At 39.9% G+C, this 16,950-nt stretch overlaps 1 protein-coding gene across 4 annotated transcripts in view; it reads left to right on the top strand.

The window, feature by feature from the left end:
* The first annotated feature begins 3,828 nt into the window (after nucleotides 1-3,828).
* The window catches only part of IGSF10 (immunoglobulin superfamily member 10), a 26,817-nt gene continuing 13,695 nt past the window's right edge, over nucleotides 3,829-16,950 (top strand). The window contains exons 1-6 of one of the 4 annotated variants that reach the window (XM_086390370.1): nucleotides 3,829-3,958; nucleotides 4,500-4,702; nucleotides 5,283-5,533; nucleotides 7,749-7,943; nucleotides 9,335-9,464; nucleotides 12,119-12,509. In XM_086390370.1, coding sequence (XP_086246496.1) covers nucleotides 7,750-7,943; nucleotides 9,335-9,464; nucleotides 12,119-12,509 — 715 coding nt within the window. In that variant the 5' untranslated portion in view covers nucleotides 3,829-3,958; nucleotides 4,500-4,702; nucleotides 5,283-5,533; nucleotide 7,749. Of the gene's footprint in view, nucleotides 3,959-4,499; nucleotides 4,703-4,984; nucleotides 5,074-5,282; nucleotides 5,534-6,105; nucleotides 6,208-6,242; nucleotides 6,266-7,748; nucleotides 7,944-9,334; nucleotides 9,465-12,118; nucleotides 12,510-16,950 lie in introns of those variants that run through there. The other 3 variants (XM_086390377.1, XM_086390393.1, XM_086390387.1) reach the window with 3 other exon arrangements.

Here is a 16,950-nt window from a genome sequence, read left to right as displayed (position 1 = left end):
AATACCTCAGTGAGAAGAAAGCTTCAGACAGTGGCTAATGACTTAATTAGACATTGTGTATGCTCTACCCATAATTACAGTTTTGTATTCCTCACTCCTTTTCCTAGTGGCTGACCTCAGAAACCACCTCAAAGTTGTTCATCCTCGAAAATCAACTTCTAGGGTTGTTAGTGAGATTGACTATAATGCTCTTGAGTTTCCCATAAGTACTGGCTCACACACTGTTTGCTCTTAGAAAACGCCCGTGGAATTCAACTAACATTGTACCACTCTCTTTTCACACACACAGGACATTCACCTTTGGACAGCTTTTGAGATTTCATCTCACAGATGTGAGAATCCTTAGATGTATATCCTGCCCATCCTTAAGAAATCATACTGCTGCTGCTGCTGCTAAGTCGCTTCAGTCGTGTCCGACTCTGTGCGACCGCATAGACGGCAGCCTACCAGGCTCCCCGGTCCCTGGGATTCTCCAGGCAAGAACACTGGAGTGGGTTTGCCGTTTCCTTCTCCAATGCATGAAAGTGAAAAGTGAAAGTGAAGTCGCTCAGTCGTGTCTGACCCTCAGCGACCCCATGGCCTGCAGCCTTCCAGGCTCCTCCGTCCATGGGATTTTCCAGGCAAGAGTACTGGAGTGGGGTGCCATTGCCTTCTCCCAAGAAATCATGACAAACTGCAAATATCCACCAATGATGGCCTTTGATACAGTACCTGTTAGAAAAGCAACATGTAGCATTTAGTGATCAGTTTACAGTGTTACAGTCAGTAAGGCTGCCCTATAGACATCTGCTTCTAAAGTCTTGACAACTGTGGATACTTGATCATTATAGTGCTCCCTCTTCTGTCTTGGTCTTCTCTCAGGTTTGCATCTGTGTGGGGCTCTCACTTTTATCTGCTTCAGCCCTAGTTTTCCCAGGGTCCTTGGAAGTCAGCAATGAAAAATGTTAAAATTCATCCATCATTTCTCTTTTATTTCTCCTTTATTCTCCATATACATTCTTAACCATTCTGGTCCCTACATACCTCCTCTATCTAATATCTTTCTTTACTCTCAAAACCACTAATTTGTCATTTTGAGATAGTACTATGACAATTGCCTCCTAAGTAGCTTTTATATTTCCTATAATCTGGAGCTTTTGGACTCACAAGAGGACCATCCATTTCAAAATGCCTCTAAATCTTCCAAAATTGTACCCATACATAGCTTTCTAAAGTCTAAATGGTTAGAAGCCTGAAATACTAATTGTTCATTGATAAATAAGTGCCTTAAGGTTTTCAGCTTAACTTCGGTTGGCTGAGATGCAATTGTATTGAGTTGGGGTGATGCTGATTGACTTCAATCTCCATTTTCTGCACTATTTCTCTTCATGGCACTTATCACTTGCTCTACTAGACAAGTTCATATAATTGCACAAAATAAGCGGCCAGGATTTTAGTCTACTTCACTGCTGTTGTATTCACTAAGCATATGACTTGATTGTTTGATTAATTGATTAATTAATGAGAAAATTATAGGGCTGGGAGCTAGTAATTATCAGTCCTAATTAAGAGATACAGTAATTTTAACATTATGTTTATCTGTTGAAATGCATATGTGTGTGTGTGTGTGTATGTGTGTGTTAGTCACTCAGTTGTGTCCGACTCTTTGCAACCCCATGGACTGTAGCCTGCCAGACTCCTCTGTCCATGGAATTCTCCAGGCAAGAATCCCATGGAGTAGGTTGCTATTTCTTTCTCCAGGGTATCTTCCCAATCCAGGGATCAAACCTGGGTTCCTGCACTGCAGGTGAATTCTTGACCATCTGAGCCACCAGGGAAGCCCAAAATACATATGAGTGAGTTCTTAAACAATACATAAGTTCAGGAGTTCCCTGTGGCCTAGCAGTTAGGATTCTGGGCTTTCACTGCCATGGCCTGGGTTCAGTCCCTGGTAGGGGATCTGAGATCTTTCAGGGCATGGCCAAAAAACAAACAAACAAAAGGAGTTTTTAAAATTGTCAGGTGCTGTATGATGGACAGGGAGGCCTGGCGTGCTGCAATTCATGGGATCGCAAAGAGTTGGACACGACTGAGCAACTGATCTGATCTGATATGATGTAACATCTTAGACTTGATTTGTTGGTATTATTTGCTTTGAAATATTTGGGGGTGAAATGAAAAGTGGCACAGTTGATATATTAGAGATGAAGTATAAGAAGTACATAAATACCAAAAATGATAACAAGTCAAGCAAATGACATAGCGATGGGGAGATGTAAATTCCCAGGGGCTGATGTAAAGGGTAAAAAAGATGTATATTTATTGTCATGTTTACTAGAAAAAATATCAAACCTATGAATTTACTGATCTTATTGTTTAGGGAAAGACTTAGAAAGAAGAAGGGAGGAGTGATTTAAAGAAAAATACTAGGTATAGTGGGAGGTAATTAAAATGGCAAACCATTTGGAAGGTGTAGGTGAAATACAGTCCACAGTCCAAGAAGTATAGCGTTAGTTCAGATCAACTTCAAATGTGAGATCTTAGCAATTCATATACCTAGTCAACCTCAGTCTCTTTTTATATAAAATGGAATTATTATGACTGAATTTTACTTATTTCTTATAAACATTAAATGAAGCCATATTCAAGCATGAAATTGATCTATACACCTTAAGAATCCATAGAAACACTGTAAAGCATGGTTATAAAGGAGAATGGTCAAACTTTAATCCTTCATATGCTGTGGACCCTCCAAATTTTTCAATAGTATAAATATGAACAGAAGTTGAGGAAACTGGGAAACAAGGGTCTTAAGAATGGGGAGTTAGAGTTTTAAAATTAATTCAACAGTATATTCTGGCTCTGAATTATTTAGAATATCACCTGAAAATTGGTATAATTTTAATGCCTACCTCATGAGAATATTTCTGAGAATTAAACAACACATGTAAAGCCTCTGGCACATACATGTTCTGACAATAATAGCAATAATTATTATTACTACTACTACTATTGTTGTTATTTAGGGCTTCCTAGGTGGCAATAGTGGTAAAGAACCTTAAGAGAGACTTAAGAGACTCCAGTTTGATCCCTGGGTCAGGAGGATCCCCTGGAGAAGGGCATGGCAACCCACTCCAGTATTCTTGCCTGGAGAATCCCATGGACAGAGAAGCCTGGCAGGCTACAATCCATGGGGTTGCAAAGAGTCGGACAGTGAGTTAGCACACAGCATGCATTATTAAATAGGGCAAGTTGAACTAGAATTAGTCCCAACATGCCTTCAAGTTTCTAATAATTCTGGCAGATTAAATAAAAGTAGAAAATACATGCAGAACTCTTGACACAAAGCAGCTGTAGACACATCTCTTATAAAAACTCTTTAAAAGAACCAAACATTCCTAATAATAGTTCTTTTTTAAAACTGACAGCAAAAAACAAAAACAAAAAATGACCCTTGTATCCATCCTGGGAAAATAAAGAGCCCTGTAACATGCCATGGTCATCTTTCTGTGATTCATCCTAGCAAGGGTCTGCAAGTCCGGACCTGGGTTAGAAACTAACAAAAGAGTATGATGCCATGAGGTGGTCACCTCATGGAGCTTTGGAAGAAAAACTGTGGATGCCAAGAACCCACAAATATGCCATATTTCCCAAGCAAGTGTCTAAGTCTGCACATCACATGTGACTTTTTAACTTAACCATGTCAGCTCTGCAGATTTAAAAACCATGTTCATATCACATGTACTTCTAGAGTTACTTCAGAGTTCCCGATTCTATAATTCAACCATGGCCGCTGACTCACTTATTACTAACTATAAATCACTTGAACGTTTAGCTGCTGGATGTGGGGGCATTCCCAGTGTTTGGCTAAGTGGGCTGTGAGGCAGCCGAAGCTTTGTGGCTAACCGTTCAGGCTGGAGAGCCAGGCTGCCTGGGTTTGAATCAACTTTCTCTACTCACAAGCTGGCAATGACCTGTGGTGAGTCACTTACCTTTATGTGCCTAACTTGTGAAATGACATGAACATTTTCCTTTTAGATTTTTTGGTGAAGTTTAAATGAGTTGGTATTTGGGAAATGCTTATAATAATATTGCCAGAGTAAACCCTGTTGTCATTATAAGAAGTTATTTCCTTAAACCAGCAAAAATCCTCAAAATTTGCTGCATGGGAACAATCTGGAAGGCTTGTTAACACACAGACCCCAGGCCTCATCCCTGCAGTTTCTGATTCTGTGGGTCTGGGATGGAACCTAAGCATTTATGTTTTGTTAACAAGGTCTAGGATCATGCTGACGCTGCTGGTCCCAAAACCACACCCTCAGAAGAAAAACAGCTTTTAAACTCAGTGTGCTGTTAATCCCTTTCAACAGGAAAGGTTTCTCCAAAATTGGCCCACAAAAATCAAACTGCAGGTATCACAGGTTATCATCGCTACCTCTCAGCCTTCAGACCTAACTCTGGGGACCCTCAGACTTGAGAAGAGCTCACAGTGATTAAAGCCAAGTCCTTACATTCAACAGGTGGAGAAGATAAACGTGGATAATGTCCCCCGGCTGAAACTGCCCTGCGCACCAGTCAGAATGCGCCTGAGAAATCCTAGGATTTAGAAAAAAGCGGAGGAAAGGAGAAGCGAGCAGGCATACGTGCCTTCTCAAAAATAAAACTGGGTGGTCGTTTATTATCTGTCTGTGTGCCGTGGAGCCTCGGCTCAGTCCCCAGACACGTAAGTCAACGTCGCCCCGCCCCGCCTTCCCTTCCTCAGCTCCGGAGGGTCCCTTTGCCCCGGGCAGCTGAACTCAGGAAATGCCAGCGGCGGGAGCCCCTTGGTCACCTGGGCGGAGAGGTGAGCGGCTCCGTCAGTCCTTTGCTGGGAAGAGGAGAGGACCGATACCCGCGCCAGCGAGGGGCTTGGCATGGGAAGGCAGCTAGTCCTCTGTCCCAGTCTGGGCAAGGCGAGCAGCGAGGGACGGGCGAGAGTCGGGAGGGGTGGAGCAAGGGCCGACGAGGGAAAGGAATTAAAGCAAAAAAAAAAAAAAATCACCTCTTCAGTGACTGCTGCCGGAGAAAAGACACACTCTTAGTAAAGATTCGTCAGTAGGTAGAGACCCTTATTCTGGGCATTTATGATAGATTTGCCCGTAAAGGCTAAGGGAGGAGAAACTCCTGGGACTTGGGGGTAAAATGGAGTGATGTTAATAGATATACCTAAATTGACAGGTTTAAGGGGAACTGAAGCGCACTGTTGAGGCAGGAGAAAGTACACTTCCAAACCTCCACTTTGCGTTTTGTTTCTGTAACAACAGCAGTTATGAAGAAACACTTCTGACTGCCGACTTTGGGTTATCCACGCTGCAGCTGTCCAAGCGCCTCCAGGTCTCTCTTCAGAGCAGTACTCCTGCGGTAAGCCAGAAAGGTCAAGCCATTCGCCCACCTGGGGAGCAGAGAAGAGAACGCTTCCTCACTCAGCTGTGGGTACAACTCTCCATTTCTTGGGAAGATTTTCAGTCTTTGCCTATGTCAGGAGAGGATTCAGGACGACGACAGAAGAGCTCAGGTACTGTCCATTTCTATTTCATTATATACATTTTCAGGTGTATGGGAAACCGCTCCCATGTGTTCAGACTTTTGGGTCTCTTTTCAGTAACTCTCAAGTGGGCAAACCCAGAACTTCTGTTTTTCTAGCTGAGCGACAGAACTGCTTTCAACCTATTCTTTTCTTTGCTTGCCTAATTATAAGAAGGTGGAAATGCTGTCTCCAATCACATATTTATTTAAATATTTGGTAACCAGACAGTTACAATGACAAAAGTGGCCATCTGATTAAACGAGAATTAGATTTTAATTTGGGCTAAATTCTAATTCCATGATATTTATACCTATATGAAGATACAAGCAATTTAGCATTTCATGTTATTTTAAATGTAGTTTGTAGTTAAAGGATGGCTGCTGGTAGAATCTAAAAGAAACCATTCTTTGAAGATCACTTTTCTTAGAAAAGCATAATAGAGATCTTATTACATCTTCATATGTTCTGAATTGCAGGCAAAAATTTGGTTTGGATCCCTGGGCTTGCCTCACATGTGGGTACCAGATACCATTTTTTCCAACAAGCTGAGCATGTTTCTTCTCTGCTTATGCCCCCACCCCCACAGCAGATGTGAGAAGGAGAAGGGACCAAGGGAAGAGGCAGAGGGATGTTCTAAGCAGAGCAAAAACAGCATCATGCCTGTGAGGGGTCAGCGTGGCCCACTGTAGGGCAGGTATAAGGCTCAAGCCCTCTCAGCTGGTCAGTTACTATTCGTTATGGTCATCATTTGGCAGTGACGTGTATAATTTGTCTTTTTTTGGCAATGACTTATGACATTAGGAAGAGATTTATTCATCCTTTCAGTGATGACAGCTCTAACTAAAAGTGTTTTTGAAGGTTTAAGAAAATGAAAAACCAAACATGCTCAGTGATAAAACATGTATTATGAAACTTCACTTGATCACACATACACAGAAACACACACATCCAATAAAGAAAAGGCTAGAAGGAATAGAACAAAATGTTATTGATTATATCTGGGTGGCGGGGAGTATAAGTAACTTTATTTTATTTGACTTATTTACAACTTCTAACTTTTCAGTGTTGCACACGTATTAGCTTTATAATTAATTTTTTTTAAGTCTAAAAGAACTAATGTATAAACAGGAACTAAATTTTATGTATTTCAGTTGTCACAATATAGCCATTATGCTTTCCATTTTCTTTTTTTTTAATGAATCCCTAAGTAAAAGGGATTCCTGCTTTTCATTAAGAAGTGAAAATCTGTAAAGGAATTTTCACAGCAATAAATACCCTGCTTGTCACAAGAGTCCATATGAGGCCAGCACACACCATGGCTTTGTAGTTAGCTTTACCATAAAAGTTGCAAATGAAATTGGTCCCTAATAACCAAACTAAAAAGCCTCTTGATGAAAGTGAAAGAGGAGAGTGAAAAAGTTGACTTAAAGCTCAACATTCAGAAAACTAAGATCATGGCATCCAGTCCCATCACTTCATGGGAAATAGATGGGGAAACAGTGGAAACAGTGTCAGACTTTATTTTTTGGGGCTCCAAAATCATGGTAGATGGTGACTGCAGCCATGAAATTAAAAAGACGCTTACTCCTTGGAAGGAAAGTTATGACCAACCTAGATAGCATATTCAAAAGCAGAGACATTACTTGGCCAACAAAGGTTCGTCTAGTCAAGGCTATGGTTTTTCCAGTAGTCATGTATGGATATGAGAGTTGGACTGTGAAGAAGGCTGAGCGCCGAAGAATTGATGCTTTTGAACTGTGGTGTTGGAGAAGACTCTTGAGAGTCCCTTGGACTGCAAGGAGATCCAACCAGTCCATCCTAAAGGAGATCAGCCCTGGGATTTCTTTGGAAGGAATGATGCTAAAGCTGAAACTCCAGTACTTTGGCCACCTCATGCGAAGAGTTGACTCACTGGAAAAGACTGTGATGCTGGGAGGGATTGGGGGCAGGAGGAGAAGGGGACGACAGAGGATGAGATGGCTGGATGGCATCACTGATTTGATGGACACGAGTTTGGGAAACTTCAGGAGTTGGTGATGGACAGGGGGGCCTGGCGTGCTGCAATTCATGGGGTCGCAAAGAGTCAGGCACGATTGAGCAACTGAACCTTACAGGACGGTGTCCCAGATTACCCGTTACTGTGTGTGGTCTACTGGAACTCTGCTCAAACCATATTTATAACTGAGGTATGATGTTTTTTCAGGATGAAGCCCAAAGGCAGGGGAAGCACCAACTTATTGCTCTCCTTCACTGCAATCTGCCTGATAGCCCTCCCCGGGGGCGGGGCCTGTCCTCGCCGCTGTGCCTGTTACGTGCCTACAGAGGTGCACTGCACGTTTCGGTACCTCACCTCCATCCCAGAGAGCATCCCACCCAACGTGGAACGTATCAATTTAGGGTGCGTGAGGGCGCTTGTCTTGCTTCCTTCTCAGGGAGGGATTGAGTACACTGGTGATGTCCCCAAAACAGTTGTGACTTTGGTAGATTAATTACAATTCTTTTAATAATACTTTCCTTCTGAAATGAGTGCATGAGGATCTTAAGCTTTCTGGGGCAATAAGAAAAATTTTCCCTGTAAGCTTTTACTAGGGGAAAGTTTTTCTAGAACCCAAAGTCATTCATGGTAGGCTGAGACCCCCAGGATTATAGAAAAGCTTCATTCTGGCTCTATTTTTGCTGAGTAATAAAATAACTCTTGCTAAGAATTAGAGTTATGATAATATCCATAAGAGGTAAATGTCCTCCTATATATATGAAAAGTTAACTAGATCTTTTCTTTTTTTTTTTAAGCCTTTGGATTTTTTCCCCTAGAAACCGACTTATTTAAAATACTTAAAAAATTCATAAGTAATTAAATCTGCTAAAAAGTGACTGTATTTTAAAGGTTGGTGAACAAACGTGTGTGAATGAATGAAAAGGCAGACTTAATATCTTTTGACATTAGTGAGCACCTACTATGGACCAAACACAAGGATGGTACCAGGGATACAATGATGCAGTATACATTATTCATGTGTAGAAACTAGTTAAAGTGAAAAGACAGATGTATAATCAGTACAATTTACTAAGAATTGTAATACAGCATACGAAGTGTCTTGGGAACAGTCACTACTGACAACAGCTAACATTAATTGTGTCCTGGCATTGAGCTAAGCACTCTTCATGAATGCATTCATTTAATCCTCAAAACCCATTTCAAGTAGGTTCTATTATTTGCATTTTATAGACAAGGAAACTGAGGCAAAAAAAGGTTACTGTTTTTATTTTTTAACCCAGCATTGGCCCTACTCCCAGGAGCTGGGTACCTGAGTTCATAATCATATCTAAAATATTTGATTTCAGAGCCCAGGCTTCTTAACCATTGTTTCATAATGATGAATTCCACCTAGGAGAATGAGGGGCAATGTCATTAGGGAATGGGCTGGGTCTTAACAGTGTTCACAAATAGAGAAGGCTGGAGTCAAGGGCATTCCAACCTGAAGATACAACATAACGTACAAAGGTTTGAAAATGAGAAGGGATGTAGCATGTTCCAGGAATGTGAGTAGGATAGTTTTAACTGAGAATGCAAGGGCTGGGTGAAGGGGCTGACCTTCCATGGCATCTGATGAATTCCAGTGTTTCAAGCATTGGGTTATCTTAGAGCACAGGGAATCTTTAGTGGGGGGTGTGTGTGTGTGTGTGAGGTGGGGAGTGAAATTCAGTTGTGTGTGTGCATTTGTTGGGTTTTGCTTTGACATTTGAACTTTAGTTGACAGACTTATGTCCAGAATGATGTTTTTATTTCAGGTACAACAGCTTGGTTAGATTAACAGAAGCAGATTTTTCTGGCCTGAACAAGTTGGAGTTACTACTGCTGCACAGCAACGGCATTCACACAGTCCCTGCTAAGACCTTCTCAGACTTGCAAGCCTTGCAGGTGAGACTGGTGTTGGGAAGGGGCAAGTTAATGAGGTGAGACGTGCCTCCAAAACCTACCTGTTCCCAGAGATCCCCAAAGTTAACATTCTGTACATCAGACATAGACATCAAGGGAAAATGTCAAAGAACTGATTTCAAGTGGAACAGTATGTGGAAATTAGAATAAGAAAATTCTGATTTTCTTATACCTTAGGCTCACGGAAAGAAGTATCAATGCCCAGGGATTACTCAACCTTGAAAATGTAATTCTAAAAGGCCACTTCTAATCATGTTCATCTGGGAATTGAATGTAGTTTGTAAAATAATTGCTATCTTTACACAGAAGTTAGCTTTTTATAAGCAATATATTTTTAAAAAATCTTTTTGAGTTAGTATGTTTTTATTTTTAATTGGAGTATAATTGCTGTAGAATGTTGTGTTAGTTTCTGCTGTACAACATGAATCACCTACACACACACACACACACACACACACACACACACACACACACACTCCCTCCCTCCCTCCCTCCCTCCCTCCCTCCCTCCCCCCCTCCCCACCCATCCCACTGCCACCCATCCCAGCCCTCTAGGTCATCACAGAGCATCACTGAGCCATACAGCAGCTTCCCAAATTACACATGGTGGTGTATATATGCCAATGCTACTGTTGGTCCACCCTCTCCTTCCCCTGCTGCATCCACAAGTTTCTGCCCTGCAAATGGATTCATCAGTACCATTTTTCTAGATTCCATACATATGTGTTAATATATGGTATTTGTGTTTCTCTTTCTGACTTCACTCTGTATGACAGGCTCTAAGTTCATACCTCATTACAACTGACAATTCCATTCCTTTTGATGGCTGAGTAATATACCATTGTATTTATGTACATCTTCTTTGTCCTTTCATCTGTTGATGGACCTCTAGGTTGCTTCCATGTCCTGGCTATTGTAAATAGTGCTGAAATGAACATTGGGTTATCTGTGTCCTTTTGAATTATGGTTTTCTCAGGGTATATGCCCAGTACTGGGATTGCTGGGGCACATGGTAGTTTTATTCCTGGTTTCTTAAGGAACCTCCATACTGTTTTCCATAGTGGTTGTAGAGCAATATATTTTGTAAGTTTCACGTTACTTTTGCATTGATTTAAAAAAAATTTAAGTTATGAGGACTTCTAAGAATGTATCAAATATTTTAAGAATTACTACTCCAGTAGGCAAGAAAGTAAAAAGTAGGAAGAACTCTTAGGAACAAGAACAAAGGGAATGCAGGAAACATCAGGCATAAAGATTGGTATGTCTGCTGTAAGTAGGACTTGAGGCTTTAGAGAAGTTAATTCAATTTATGATGTCTATTAATTTTTTAATAAATTAAAAAGTAAAACTACTGTTCAGAAGTACAACCATACCCGACTTTAAATTAGAAAAAGATGTCTCCCCAAGGTCCTCGTAGATGACAGTAAAGCAAACTGTCAGTTCTACCCTTAGAAAAGATAAATTGCCAGTGTACGGTGAGTCTTTTCACACCACATGAAGGCTGTATAAAGCCATAGATTTAAGTCTAGATAAGTGATTATGTTGACTTGGTTTAATCAGGCTTTATTATTTGGAAGATATATCGTCAGCAGATTAGATGGAGTTTCTTCATGGAATTCATACAGCATGGTAGTGTATATATGTCAATGCTACTGTTCATAGCATTGCTACTGTTTTTCTTGACCAAGTTTCCAATAGATATTGATGAACACTGAGTTTGGTAATATTTGGGGCAAAGTTGTTCCATGTCGCCAAATTTTCTTTATTAGGAAACTTAGCATTCCAGAAAAGCATTCTCAACAGAGATGACAGATTAGGTCAAATCAGGAAAATATGATAAGAAATCATTGTTTTTACTAGCATTTTTTCCTTTTTGGAAAAAGAGTATGTTCAGCTGGTAGCTGGAGAAGGAATTGGAGAATACCCAAGCGCTACTGAAATACTGAAAAATTATTTTAACTTCAATTAAAATCACATTACTCTTAATAGCTAAAAACTAAAAAAACAAAAACAAATAAACCCCAAATGTCTATCAACTCATAAATGGATAAACATGTTACATGTATAAAGTGGACTACTATTCAATAGTATGAATGAATAACTGACTTATATGCTAAACTAGTGGTAAGTCTTGAAAATAAGGCTAGTTGGAAAAAGGCAGGCACAAAAGACCACATATTGTATCACCCCTTATTTTAAATATTGAGAAGAGGCAAATCCAGAGAAACAAAGTAAATCAGTGGTTTTCTGGGTCTAGGAGGAGGGGGGAAATGACTTGTTTCACCTGTACTTCCACCCCACTATTTTTCTACTTCATTGCATTGTTTTGAAATAAATCTGAGATATCGTGTTTCATCTGTAAGTACTTCAACATATATATATCAAAATTAGAGTCCTTAAAAAATAAGTGTAAAATATTGTTTTACCTTAAAATTATAGCATTAATTCATGAATATCACAAACTATTCATGAGTGTTCTAATTTCCCCGATATTCCCATATTTAATTTGCAGCTAGTTTGTCGAATTGGGATCCACACAAGGACTGGATAATCTCAGTGTATGTTTTATTATGAATATGCTTGTCCTTTGTGTGGTAATTCCTTTGACAAAATAAGGGTGTTCTTTGTATTCTTAGGTCTTAAAAATGAGCTATAACAAAGTTCGAAAACTTCAGAAGGACACTTTTTATGGCCTCAGGAGCTTGACACGGTTGCATATGGACCACAACAACATTGAGTTTATAAACCCAGAGGTTTTTTATGGACTTACCTCTCTCCGACTGGTGCACTTGGAAGGGAACCAACTCACTAAGCTTCATCCGGATACATTTGTCTCCTTGCGCTACCTCCAGATATTTAAAACATCTTTCATTAAGTATCTATACTTGTCTGATAACTTTCTGAGCTCCATCCCTCAAGAGATGGTCACCTACATGTCTGATCTGGAAAGCCTTTATCTTCATGGGAATCCTTGGATCTGCGACTGTCAACTGAAATGGCTGGCTGACTGGTTACGGGAGAAGCCAGGTACCTAGACTATTTCTTTGTTATAATTCAACAGATGAAATCTGTATGGAGGTGTTTTACTAGTGAGGGAGGTCAAAGTAATTTAGCTGGAAAGAAAATGAAATGTCAATAATTCATTGGAAATGAACTGTCTTAATTCATCAATGAATAATCTTTAATTCAGGTCAATTATCCAATTATCACTTCTGGCTTTTAGCAAGATTGGGAGCTAAGAAATGTATCATGTGTTACTCTTCCCTACTTACCACAAGGCATAGAAACCCTTCCCTCTTCTTATTTTCCTTTCAGTCATTTGGTCAATACATATTTTTTTGGAGTTTTATTCAAGGCCTTGTGCTCAGCGAAGCACCCACCAAGAGCGCTGTGTCTGCTCTAACTACACATCTGGTGGGATATCGATAAGCAATCAGAATGTAAAATATGCTTTGACAGCAAAGTAAGAGGCAAGATGCATTCAGTCAACAAGTAGTTACAAGAAGTCAGAGAGAACATAGGGATGCAAAAGTGATTGTGGAGCTTATACTCTTTTGGAGAAAATGGGTTAACAACTAATCGCACTATTTCAATTAATCCAGTCGGTAGGGAATGACTGAAAGGACCCCATTGGTTTTGACATCTAAATGGCGGCTGATTGGAAACAGCAATGAGAGCTGGATTGTTACGCAGGGGTTGGGGAGGCAGGGCTCCAGTTGACGCTGGAGAGACCTGGCTTGAAGTGAGGGAAGAAGGGTGACTGCCAGATGGAAATATGCCATCACTCAGGACTCTCTGAGCATCAGACAGACATGAGCACATTTAAGCTAAGGAGAGATTTTTGAGAGAGAGAGAAGGTAGCAACATTGCAGAAAGAGCAGATCATCAATTGAGCCAGTCCCCTGACAAGGCTGGATGTCAAGAGACCAAGCCTTTAGGTGGGTGGAGCGGTTTTCCTTAGGAGACAGGAGAGAAAAGGACTAGGTGGGTACAGAGGCAAGTGAGTTCATGGGTCTAGTGGAGGGGGTAAGAAAGTTCTTACCTGATGCCTTTTCCTTCTTTGTTAAGTTGTAGGAGAGGTGACTAAGGAGGGTGCTAGGAAAGGGTCAAGTTTGGAAGTCTGAGAAAAGTGGAAAAAGTCTACAGTTGCTGTGGTGAGATAGATAGATACACACACATATATGCACATGTAATACAGTTAGTCAATATAATTAGTCAAAAAGTGAACTGCTTTAGACCAAAAGACACCACCTTTGCGCTCCAGGAGCTTGCTATCTTATAGATAAATAAGCTCAACACATAAAAAGACAATGAAGAAAGGATGAAAAACAGCAAAATGTTTATACTGAAAATTTAGTTCTATAGGAGGCAGAATCAATAAGTTACTTCTGCCTTGAATAATATACCAAAAGAAAAGGAAGGAATAATAGGGAGGGAGCAGGAAGGTAACATATATTCAGTTTGTGTTTGACATTGTGCTCACTGCTTTCTATTTAATCCTCAATTTAGAGATGAAGAAATTGAGGCTGGAAAGTTGGGTATCTTGGGATAGTCACTTAGATTCTTATAGATCAGTTTTCTCACCTGTAACATAGGGATACCAATAAGTGAAAAAAGTAATTAAAATAATACATATAAAGTGCTTAGCACAATATATGACATAAGCATTCAACAAATGTGATTATGATTTTCACTGTCACCCAGCTCACATGGCTAGAAAGTAGAAAAGCAGAAACTCAAAGTCTAGTCCTTTTTCTATAATGTATTTGTGATGGAGAAACTGCTTTGTACATATAAATAGGGTAAGTCTCATGAAGAGGGCAATAAGTAGCCCAACTTGCCTGGCATGGGGTAGTATAGACTGGCATGGTGTTTTGTCTTTTGCTGTCTGACTTACTTCACTTAGTATGATAATGTCTAGGTCCATCCCTGTGGTTGCAAATAGCATTATTCCATTCTTTTTATGGCTGCATAACATTCCATTGTATATACACCACCTTATTTTTTTCCATTTATTTGTCAATGGACATGTCTTGGCTAGTGTAAAAAGTGCTGGTATGAACACCGGGGCACATGGATCTTTTTGAATTAGAGTTTACCCTGGATATATGTCCAGGAGTACGATTTGCAGAATCATATGTTAACTCTTTTTTATGTGTGTAAGGAACCTAGATAGTTCCACGTACTGGGTACATCATCTACAACAGTGTAGGAGGGTTCCCTTTTCTCTTTACCCTCTCCAGTCACATCAGCTTCTGCTTTGACATTTTTTTCATCTATTTCAAGAGACTGATAGTTTCTCATACCTTTAATTGCCTCATTTGACAGTCCTTTTGTACATATGTGGTCAGTAGTCAAATATAACACAGCTTCATCTGGTTATGGCTATCTTCCACTCCTGAGTTTCACAAAGCTCTAGGTGTTGTTTTTCTAGGAAATATGGATTTGTGGCCTTTTCTCTGACAGTTTTATCACAAATATTAAATTTATGCCCTTTTATTGTTTCCAAGCCTTTCTATATGCATAACTTATTTTAATGGCAAGCACAGTGTAATCTTTATGTAATACCAACAGTGCATGTAACTCAGTTGAAGAGAAAACAAAATATATAAATGGCTATGGCAGTACTGGTGTGTGTGCCAGCAGTGGTAGCTATAGCAAGACTGCCAGCTGGTCAGTCACTACTGTAAGACAACTTCAACTGTAAGACACACCTCAATTTGTAAGCTAAAATGTGGAAGAAATGTGGTCTTAGAATTAGACTGCCCTTCCTCCCTTTCTCTAATCTTTCCATCCATTTGCCAGGGCTGGAGACAAACAGACGACTAGACAGGTCTCTCTACTAGTGGGTGATGAGGGCTAGGATAGGGGAAGTGGAAGGTACCGGGAGAACATAAAGCAGGGAGCCCACTGAGGAGGAGTGCTCTTCCGGCTTGCTGACGAAGGAGGTAAGCAGTCAGGCAGTAATGGAAGACAGCCTATCAGACAGCAAGTGTATTGCAAGTAGGACAGCGTATGCTAAGAGCGTGACAGGGTATGGCAGAGTTGAGGACTTGAAGGCGTTTCTGTGTGAATGGAATCTAGTGTGACGGAAAGAATGGAAATAATGTGGTCAGACTTGCAACTGAGCTAAAATACTTGATGTCCAGGGCTGAGCAATAACCAAACCAAGATGTGAGTATAATTCTATGATGAGGTTTAATTAAACCAGAGTCTGCCTTTCTTTTTTTTTTTTGGCTATGGCAGGGTTTGAGCCCAGGCTACTGGGAAGTAGTAAAAGGTCACAGCTGGTTGGTAAGTAGGTGGTTGATAAAAGCCTCTTTGACAGGCTTGCTAGCTACCTCCTCTGGGTAAGCTGGCACTTTACAATTTGCTGAAGAATGCTGAGGAGCCAGATATATATGACGGTGCCTGTCACACTGAAGAGTTTGGAGTCAGTGATCAGAGAGATTTGTCTCAGGCCTTTGAGGAACTGCACAATTACAGGAAGGTGATTTGACCCTGTGCAGTCACTTTGTAAATGAGATCTTCTAAGAAGTACAGTGCTTCTTTTACATGCTGTGTCTAAATGCATGATATGGAACAGGATGGAAGTCCCTAGCTGTATTTTGTATAAGGTAAAACCCCATATCTCTTATCAAGTATTGCTGTGACCAGCCATTTAAAATAGGCTCACCAGAGTAGTACTTTTATTTTTATTTTTTGCAGAGAAGAAATAATTAAATGACGAATTAGTATCAAAATGAGACTAATATTAAAGATAAACAAAAATCCCATGTATTTGGAAATTAAATGTCCACTTTTATTTTTTATTTATTTTTTTAATGTCCACTTTTAAATGACAGGTGTATCTAAGATGCCACAACAAGGAAAATTAAAATAAAAATGAAAAGAGAACTTACCAGAATTTGTTGCATGCAACTGACGCTGCTCAATTAAATACAATGTGGAATCTTGAATAAGATATGAAAACAAATAATGGTCACTAGCATAAAATTTTATGAAATTTGAACAAAATCTGTACTTTAATACTATATCACTTGTTAAATTCCTGTTTTGTATTTTTTTTTTTTTACAACATAGTATTTCTTTATAGTCTCAGAATTGGATTAAAGCCTCAAGCCTCACTCAAAATTTTTTTTTAAATCACTAGTAAATTTTATAGACTTTTAGCAGTAATATTAGATGCCAAAATACATGGAACTATATCAAAGTTTTCAGGTAATATAAATTAGAAAGCTAACATTCTATTCATACTAAATAAAACGAGCAGAAACAAAAAGCTTTTGTTCATACCTATATATAGTATATATGTCAGACCTTTCATGGCTGCCCCATTGCTTGGGCACAGCTTTCCTCTCTCTGCATTAAACCTGATCCTCCTCAACTGAGTCTACCTCAGGTGCCAAAGTCATACTGTGTCTTTCTGCACTCTTCTTAATAACCTTCTTTGTTCAGCCACATCCTC

This window comes from Bos grunniens, chromosome 1, assembly GCF_055505025.1.
Source record: "Bos grunniens cultivar Pamir isolate PY7600 chromosome 1, Bosgru_T2T1.0, whole genome shotgun sequence".
Classification (NCBI taxonomy): Eukaryota; Metazoa; Chordata; class Mammalia; order Artiodactyla; family Bovidae; genus Bos; species Bos grunniens.
The sequence above is the reverse complement of the archived record's forward strand: the minus strand, read 5'-3'. Positions and strand labels throughout refer to the sequence as shown.